Source organism: Formica exsecta, unplaced genomic scaffold (genome assembly GCF_003651465.1).
Source record: "Formica exsecta isolate Colony F162 unplaced genomic scaffold, ASM365146v1 scaffold160, whole genome shotgun sequence".
NCBI classification, from domain to species: domain Eukaryota; kingdom Metazoa; phylum Arthropoda; class Insecta; order Hymenoptera; family Formicidae; genus Formica; species Formica exsecta.
This window is the reverse complement of record NW_021848923.1, coordinates 415,763-425,890: the sequence shown is the minus strand read 5'-3', so window position 1 is coordinate 425,890 and position 10,128 is coordinate 415,763. Positions and strand designations below refer to the sequence as shown.

Sequence of the window (10,128 nt, the reverse complement as noted above, 5' to 3'; positions counted from 1 at the left end):
GTTAGCTTTTAATCCAAGTACATTTTGGGAAACAATTGAATTGTTTGCACTTTTATTCGAGTTTTCCCACTTCCACGATATTAATGTGAATTTCTCATTCCGTTTCCGTATTCAGTTTTACTCATATATGTTTTTTTCTGACAGACAAGCACTACGTTGTCCAGTTAAGCATCAAAAGACATTTATTGGAAAAGATATTTGATATTATTAAAGAGAAAAAAGCGATTTTGTTTGATAAATAATAATTATTCGATTAAAATAATTAGAGTGATGGTGATTAATTAAAATTAAATGTAATAGAATAATATTAAGATGATATTTAAGATTACGGAGATGGGATGAAACAGTTGTATTTTCTGTCTCCCAAATCGATTTATCGATAAATATAATAACATTTCATGAGTATATTTGTGCGGTCATAAGATAGATTTTCGAAAGAATGTCTACGACGATTCACAATTCCAATTTTTCGAGATTTGCCCCGAAGGAACAGAGAAATTCCATATGACAAGAAAAATACAATACGTTTGCAGACAATACTCGCGCGCGCGTATTTTTCCGGAATTTCCCCGTCGGCGAAACACCAATCTCTTTCATTTTGCCATTTTTACATAGATGTCCTCGGTGGCATGAAACTTTGCTACTCGTGCTCGTTAACAGATTCACGTTTTGCTGAATACGCTAGATTCTTCATGCGAATGTGAAGGAAATAAAAGATCTCACATTGAGTGAGATTCTAATTGTAAGATTTATATCTAAAATTTATATCTGCTTATTAAATGTTAGATTTATTTTTAAATTCATATACATGTGTTTTTATACGTGATATATAAAAATTACAGACGTCAGGTTACACAAATTATATTATGCTACTATAAATTCTTAGATTATAAGTCTCCTCTTAATTCTTTCTTATCTAATTAGTAAATTCGTCTCAAACTTGTAATCAGATCAAAGGTTGCCCCAATATGTCGCGAGAAACTAACAAGAAACCTCCGTAAATGTGTTTATCGAGGACTGCATTGAGTTGTCTTCATTGAGTGCCAGTTAAATCACATTTCCATCAGTGAGAACAATGTATCTCATGAACGTTCTCAACAATACGCAATAAATTGAACGTGAGAGACGCGACGTTTCGCGTTGGACAAAACACTACCCATCCCCTGATTGGATATCTCACGAACAGAATCGACTAATTAGCTATCGTGGCGTTTACCAATGATACTCTCTGAAGATCGTAGGGAAACGAACCTTATCCGATTCCAGGTTTCGTAAGGTAAATCCATTATGAGAAAGATAGTCGTCTTAACTCGAGTCAGGGTCGGATGATCTCTGTGTGAACTTGCGTCTCACTGAGTTAAAATCTATTCATACGGTTTAGCTTTTAGATAAACTAAGTAAACTAGCGTAAAGATTATTACCCAGATATAACGAGAAAATGTCGTGTAAAGTTTGAACGCTCGTACACAGACTCTATCAATCCCAATATTTTCCTATACTGATTTAATTTGCTTCTTTGCTTTACGTTAATTTAAATCCATTTTATGTAACTGAACATGAATGCAAAGTCTTTTTAACAATCAAAGCTGTCAATATTTATTTTTTTTATGAAAACAAAATATAAAGATATATCTCAATCTAATTGAAAATATTTTATATTTGATATATAATTTTATTTATAATTATTTACAATTTTTTTATTTATATTTCAGGAAGATAAAATACTTATTAATTTTTTATTATATTCTATCCCAAAGAGATACGTGATTATTTATGGATACGTATCATTCTAACATTATAGTGCCCATAAAATTAATCTAAACAATTTCTACCGCGCAAGAGATTTCTACCACAAGAATTTATATCGTATATTCAGATAGGCCTTTATCGACAGTATTCGATTCTCGTTGGAAGCGCTATTGTCCTAGGATAATTTCGACGAAATGGATTTCCTCGTTCGCTATCTCTCGCTAGCGGTATTTCATTGCCGCGCTCGATACACGTGCTTCGCGTTATACTCACAGATAACGGATGATGTATATGTGTATATATGTATATATATATATATATATATGCATATGTACTGTTTCTCCTCTTTCCAGTCCCGGGCATCGAGCAACTCTCGATGTAAGTTATTTCGCTGGTATACGCATTAATTCTAAATGTAAAATTGGATGGCATTAAATGCAAAACGACAAGAAATGTGCATTATAGAAACGTCGCGCTGAATTATTTGTTGAGCGTTAATTTATTTCAAGAATGCGTGAAAGAAAATGCGCGAGCGCGCGATTAAAACGACTCACGCGCGATTTGGCTGTACAATAGTAGCAAAAAACTGTCAAAATTAAAAGAAAAACATATTTCTTAAGTTTATACTGTTTGAAAAATCAAATAAATAAATCCGTATTATAAAAAGAATTAAAGTATCACAAAATAATATGATTTTTAACGTTTTTGTAAAAGAAAATAGTTGTAATTAATATTTTTACTAATTTATGATAAAAACTTTTGATCGTAAATAACCCCTGAAATCAAATGCAAGAAACAAAAAAAAACAAGTAATTCGCAGAAAGAGAGAGAGAGAGAGAGAGAGACAGATAATATTTTGTTACAATTTTTAATAAATAACTTTTAAACGAGTGGATCTAAATCAAATTTTGCACGAATATTTATTAGAGTTTTCTTAATATATGCGAGAATTTTTATTTCGTTGGCAATGTTTTTTCCTCGTCAAATTTGTCAATGTGCTACAATTTTCCATAAGATTTTCCATAAGAATCAATACTAACTTTAAACTTAAATAATTTCCAAACTGTTAAGAGAATTGTGCTCAGGTTTTGCATAGATACTTAGAAGAAATAGTAGAACAGTCTATGAAATTTTCATGCTTTTGTCAATGTTTTGACATATGACATATACATCCTTAAAACGACTCACGCGCATTCCACAATATTCGTATGTCTCTACGTGTAGAGTGGACCAACAGCCATTTATTTAAAGTTTCCTTGAATAAGAAGAGAGAGAAATATTCGGATCTTTGTTACGAGTAGATCTTACCTCACGTATTCGCTATCGCATATAACAATAAAGGGAAAATTGATAGTTTGTTCTCTAGACAATCGGGAAACCCTTTCGGTCAACCTGGCATTCTAGTTACAAAGTTCAGCAGTTTCACACTGCATCTATGGATTATACGAGTTCACGGGTATACGAACATGTTTACAGTTATAGGCGCGCTGCCAATAGTTTATGTGGCGCCAAAAGTTTGCTCTCACGAGAAACGCTAAGTTGGAGACCGAAAATCCCAAAGATAATCAAGTATATCCGATTATTGTTCGAGAAATTCATTTTGCACGATAAATCTCATCTCGTGCAACGAACAGTTAAAGTGCAACGAACAGTTTAAACAATTTCCAATTTATCAATGCATCAATGTATTTAGTAAAAAATGATTGGAAATGAGTGGGAACCCCTACTCTCTCCTCCGTTCTTGAAACGCCCCTTCAGCCATTAATATCCACGTTCATTGTCTGTGCGTGTAAATGTATGGGTAGCTTAGTGCATGCGGGAAATAAATTTTAACATCCAGTCGTGCAATTTCCGCGAGTACGAAAAATTTTCAAATGCGGGTCGTTCAATGTAGCGATGGAATATCACGATTTTCAGAGGCTCCATTATCGTAAACTCGGCTTAAATAAAAGAAAACACTCTTCCTATTTAAAAAAAAAAAAAAATCATTTAATCTGCACACACACATTATTTCTAAAAATAATTTTTTATTAAATAATACTCAAAATTTTAAATTGATATTAAAAAATGTGTGCACTTAAAAATATATTTCTTCAATAATCTCACATCACTTTTACACAATGCATTTTTTAATGCATTAATTACAGAGATAAATTATCATATTTTTTTATTGGATCTTTTTCCAATTGTATTAATTTTGTAACTAATTTAATTTAATATATTGTTTCTGTATTATTATTACATTATGCTTGATAAACAAATGTAATAACATTACGTACGTAATATCTTTGAAGTATTGAATTCCATTAGATGATTTTGTATAAAAACAATTTTTACGAGCAAGAGTAAAATGTATTTAGAAATTAGCTTGTGAAAACAGGTAGAGTTTATCGTTAGAGGTATTTTCTGAATAAATATCGCAAACGCAAAATATACGATCCGACTGTGGTTTTGCAATATTTCGTTTTTATACTCTGTACCTACGCTGTTTCTGCTTGAATTCTACTGCGATAGCACAATTTTGTTTGCGATATAATAATTCGACGACTCGCCAATCACCGAAGTAAACAAAAATCACAATTGAACGTGATGTATATTAGGTAGAAAAATATCTTTAATATGATTTGGTTATATAAATATATATATAAATATTATGATATAATAAAATGTTTCTCTTATATTTTTCTCTATATTTTATATGATATGATATTTATATCCTTTCTTTTTTATAAAATTGAAAACATTTAAGTTTTAATTATTAATAGTTAGAGATATTTGCTTAAATATTCGTATATGATAGCTTAGCTTACGTAAACGTTTTTTCTATACAAAAATACAACAAAGATTTTTCAACGAATGTGAAAAGAATTAATTTTAGAAAAATGCAGAAATTTCTTTTATGCGTGGTCATGCTTTTGATCGGATAAAGAAAATGCATAGAATATTACAAATGTATATTGTAAGTGAAACGAAGCTTTTTATATCGGTCTACCTTTTCCTTCTCCCTTTATATGTATTTTTCCCTTTCTCGCCTTGCAATTGCAGCTTTGCATCAGCGGCTGCACTAGTACTCTGCAATGTTATATACTGTTCGAAATAAAACAAGGCGCAAACGCCTTCCCCTGCCGGAAAAGCTTTATAGCTCGGCTATATATTTCGAACATTCGAGACACGCGAGGGCATGAACACGCGCGCAAGCTGAAAATAAGATTAGCTTTGTTTTCAGTAAGGAAATTACAAAATCGAAGAAATAGCTATTATAATTTGTATGATAAATGTACACGATAAAATATCAATGATCAATCTAAAAGTAAAAGTACAAGAGTTCAAGGTAAAGAAAATTCAGAAAAATTGGTTACCAAGATAAATTTTCTCACAAAATAAAATAGTTCATTGATATTAAGAAACAGAAATCCATCTTTGAAAATTGTTATTTAGTCTAAAAAATTATAAAAGTCTGCGTATCTAATTTTTGCAAAGAGAGAAGAGAAATTTTGTTGTGTTGCAAAGAGCTTTCTCTCTCAGCTCGCAGAATTCCCAAGATTTTTTAATATCCTCCTAAAGAGAGATGATAAAGCAATCTCAGGTTTTTTCTAGTTTCTTTAACAGCGTGACAAAGAGGTAGGATAGCTATATCATCCGTCTGAGAGATTTTAACGTTGAGGGAAAAACAAAGTTTACCTTCCAAATTAGTAGATTGCAAGTACTATTTAAGCGCTTTAACGTCGTTTCTTTAACAATATGGGAGGTTTGATTGGTCGCTATCTAATTAGAAGCCGACAAAGTTCATTTTGGAGACGGCAACAATACGGCCAGTAGTTATATTCCAACGTTAATTGCTTCCTTCATTGTAGCTACGTGCACGCGGCGACCTTCTCCATAAGTCATCGTTAATTATCGCGTTAATGTCAAGTTGATATATCGTTCGCTCCGTTAGCCAGGATTACGATTATCCTCTCGTTTCGAAACGTGGAATGGTAACTTAAACTGTACTTTATAATAATACACTTAGTTAAATTATGCAAATATAAAAATATCATGTGAATCAAATTTCGTGCAAATGTGCGTTAAATACAAGAAATTATTAAGATAATTATTAAAATCAATAATTACATTGAATATAACTTGTAAGATAACTAAAATATTTTGTTTTTATATCCGATGTATTGAGTGTTTTGAAACAAGCAAAACATGACAGAGAGCCAGGAAAAAAAGCTTAGAGTCGAGTGCGTACAAAAACACGGGTTAGTTGTCGACAGACGGTGGAGATGTATCAGAGATCCGGTAATTATTTTGAATTTGTCCGTAGTAAAAGAGAGATCAGATTTCTGACAAAACGTTTGTTGAATTATTTTCATTCTGTTTTGTATCAAATCGTGATTCTGATTGTAGAGCGCGTCGCTCGCTGCGCATATTTTCAGTAGTAAAGCCTGTGTTTGCGCTGTCTGCCGGACTCTTTGCGCGCGTTTCTCCTGAGAATTCGTATACGCTTTTCGAGCAGGATTAATCAATGGACTTTATCAATGAAATTAATACACTTTGCATGTAAAATCTCTTAATCGCATTGCATTCCTCATTGTCATTCCATACACACGTAATAATTATTGCATTTGTTATTTATAACCAAGGTGAAATATTTTAGTACTATAATTTCAAGATAAAATATTTTTATATGAATATTAAATATAATTGGAAACAGAGAGATGACAAAAAAAGAGATCGAATATCGACGGTTTTCAAATTATTTAAATTTTTACTTTATGGATACTTGTATCCTTTTTCTCTGAAACTCGCAGACACTAAAAATCGCGATATTTCCGAGTAAGCATAAGGCAGCGTTACCAAAATTTATTAGTACCCTACTTAAGTTACATTAAACGGAACGGAAAGCTTTGTCGCATGCAGTATATCAAAGAGAGTTAACACTATTATTCCATAATTCAATGGGAAGAAGATTCTGTTAATGCATGTGTGCGTGTGTCTGCGCGCTCGTGCGAGTACTGATCTGAAATTCTATGGCTCAATTTACTTTTTTACAGTTAACTTACGGATTTATTTTCCCCATATCTTTCCTCTTCTATTTACTACCTTTGCAGGACTATAACATATAGATCGAGACTCACCTGAAACAAGATACAAAAAAATAACTTGTTACATTTTTCTTCAGCGATAGAATGTTTGAATAATTTTTTCTATATTTTTATATAAAATACAACAATTATGTAGTAATAATTATTAGATACACGCAGATATATAGTATATATGTGTTACTGGATATTTTTTTAATCAGAGATTTTTTTATTTATTTAGAATAAATTTTTCCTTTGCGAAAACATATCAAGGGAAGTCAGTTGTTGCCACTTTTCAATTTTTTGTGTCATATAGTTTTTGCATCAGAAGATAAACTTCTGAAATGAAAATTTTAATAAATTTAAAATATGTTGAAAAATGTACTTATTTATTTAACTCTCCAAAGTCTTCCTTTTTCGATCGCTTATAACTTGAAAATTTTTAATGCCTTATTTTTTGCTAAAAAAAAATTATCTCTAAATTAGTCAAAAAATCTAATATTAAAAAAATGTTTGGCGATTTTTGAGAATTTAAATATTATATACATATAATATTCGAATTTCAAAAATGGAAAAAAGTAGAAATCGAGGTGTATGTCATAATTGATAAACGATTTCTATTAGAAAAGATTTTATCTCTTTGCGTTAGATTAATTACACAATATTAAAGAACTGTCATTTTTATTTACAGGACATTTTATATAACTTCTCTAGTAATTTATGCGGTCACAAACGTCTTTCTGCGAATATTAATGACCGGCTGCTGCGAATTGGGAAGGAACTACAGCAAGAGTGCAGCATTCATGCAAGGAGAAGCGAAATTACAATCTCACCCTAGGGTAACGTAAATGCCGACACACATTTTTTCTTTTGCCCTCTCTTTTTCATATCTTTTTCTATCCACAAAGTCATGGAATTCCTGTTGCTTAGCATTTTCTATTTCGTCATTTATATGCGATTAATTTGATTCTTATTTTGTATAATATTTGATCTGATTCAATTCTTGTTTCTTCTTTGCATTTTTGCTGTCTCATGTCTTTAAAATAATTGCATATATAAATCTTATTTAAATTCAAGTATAATTCACTTAAAGTAATGTTATTACTTTAGGTGAATTATACTTGGATTTTTAAAATCATGTCTCTTTCTACATCTACACATATATTATACTTATATTGTGCCAGCAATATTTCCATTGTTAGAAGTGGATTCGTGGAACTCTACAGTTGAAATATGAATCAAGTAGTATCCGTATGATAAAGTAATACAAACGAGATTTTCTTCCGCCACTTAAAAAAATCTTGCTTTTATAGCGGCAATAAAACAAATATTGCACGTTTTAGCTTATCCCTGATTTGCGAACTCCATCGGGTTTTTTCCTCGATGGATTAATTTCGAGCACCTTTACTTGAGCACTCTTGCGCGACCTAAATCGGATGCCTTCGTGTTTCGTTTGCTTTCTTTTTTTTTTTCCCACCGAATAACGCGCTATTTTAGGTATATTTCAATTTTTCGATGCATACAGAACAAAATGCACAATTGTATAATTTTACCATTGAATAATCAGAGATGGACGGCGGTGGTGGGGGAAGTGACAAAGATAGAGAGAGTCAAATTATTATAAATATCAATCGCTTCAGTTTTTTATTCAGTTAATCAATATTATGATAGACCCTATTAAATGGCGACAAAAAATTTTACCCATTAATAGAATCCAATAAAAATGCTCGATGTGTATGATTAGTGAAAAATATTTGCCACACACTGTATCGGCATTCGAATTTAGATTAAAAGATTGTAAAACTCTTTTTGCTTTTGTGGGGATTTATTTATTTCTAAATAAAAATAAATAAGAATAACGATTATAATATTAAATTATTATAATATCGTTATAAATTAAGATTATAATATTAAAATATTAAATGTACTAAATAATTGATTGAAGAACAACCACTTCGCGAAATCTCGATCAAGTTCCAAGCATCCGAGTCGTATTATCTACTCGCAATGGCTGCTGCGAACTTAGCTGCCAGCGGCACGACGTCGAAATAATTCAAAGATACAAATTGCCCGCAAAACGAGCTCGCTTTCTCGAGAGATCGATGCTCGCCGCGCTTGGTTTATATCGCGAATATATCGCGTGTTTGTGCATTGGTTTATTTGTTTGAAGTGATCGAACATATTAATTGAGATACGACACATAAGATCTTCTGTTGCTTATCACGAATAATTATATGGTTTGACTATATTTGACAATTATATCTAAAATTCTAAACAAATATATATTATTAAAAGACCAGAAAAATGTACGGAATTTTGGAAGTGTTATTTTAGAATTTTTAATGTGGACGAAAGCCAAATGACTTTCAGATTGCGCGAATAATCGAGCACGGCAGTATTCGATTGCCTTTTCCGTGGACATAACTTTTCCGAAAGCTAGTCACGAGAGACGATTGAGAATTTGAAATTTTTCACGGCTTTCACGGCACAATGCGATGAAACCTGTTGTTTTTGATTGCCGTTGTTTTCCAGCGATCGAAGCATATTGTTCGTTTAACCAATTTGTTGTCATCGTTTTGGTGGACAGCGGAATACAAATTTATTATATATCATAGTGGAATTTTTTTGCGAAAACAAAAATGCATTTCGCGCTTCATGGTAGCGGTTTTACAATAAGTTGGTTTGCATAGTGATAAATTTAGATGATTTAATAATATATTTATTTTTAAATTTAGAAGATTTAATAAATATATTATATGTATGTATATATATGTGTGATCTTGTTATTGTTTCTTAGGAAAATTCACTCTCTCTAATATTGTTAAGCTCCAAAGCTTTTTTATTAAATCGCATGTTTATTAAATCAGAATTTATAAATATATATATTATCTGTTTAAAACTCGCAGTTTCTCGATATGGCACAATTAGAAAAGTTCAATCTAGACGAAAGTTTTTCTACTTTTTCATTCCATCTTCGAGATTGTGTGCTTCTTTTTCTTTCTCACAAAAGATCTAACAAACTTTAAAAAAGAATGAGACAATTAGGAGAAGCAGCAGTAGGTCTTCTCGAAGCAGATTACAACATGATTACGCGCAACGTAAGAACATTAGGCGGGAGGCTTCCTTCTACAATAACATAGTCATTGTGTGTCAGCTGAAAAATATCGAGAAAGTTGATGGAAGAATCGATACGTCTAATTGTAAGTCGTCTCAAAATTTCAAAATAACTACTATAACAGAAAATATATATTGTAAACGCATACATAATGAATACACAATATAATGAAAATAATAATAATTATAATTAAAA

At 31.3% G+C, this 10,128-nt stretch overlaps 2 protein-coding genes across 6 annotated transcripts in view; one reads left to right on the top strand and one right to left on the bottom strand.

Moving 5' to 3' along the window:
• Positions 1–10,128, top strand: part of LOC115233134 — a 188,981-nt gene that overhangs the window by 75,405 nt on the left and 103,448 nt on the right. For 4 of the 5 annotated variants that reach the window (XR_003883729.1, XM_029803399.1, XM_029803400.1 and 1 more), the window contains one exon: positions 7,510–7,657. The exons of the other annotated variant lie outside the window; for it this stretch is intronic. Coding sequence is in view for 3 of the 4 variants with exons in the window: in XM_029803399.1 (XP_029659259.1) it covers positions 7,510–7,657 (148 nt within the window). In the remaining variant the exon portion in view is untranslated. The remainder of the gene's footprint in view (positions 1–7,509; positions 7,658–10,128) is intronic. 5 annotated transcript variants of the gene reach the window in all.
• Positions 1–10,128, bottom strand: part of LOC115233132 (complexin) — a 147,417-nt gene that overhangs the window by 47,339 nt on the left and 89,950 nt on the right. The gene's annotated exons all lie outside the window — the stretch shown is intronic.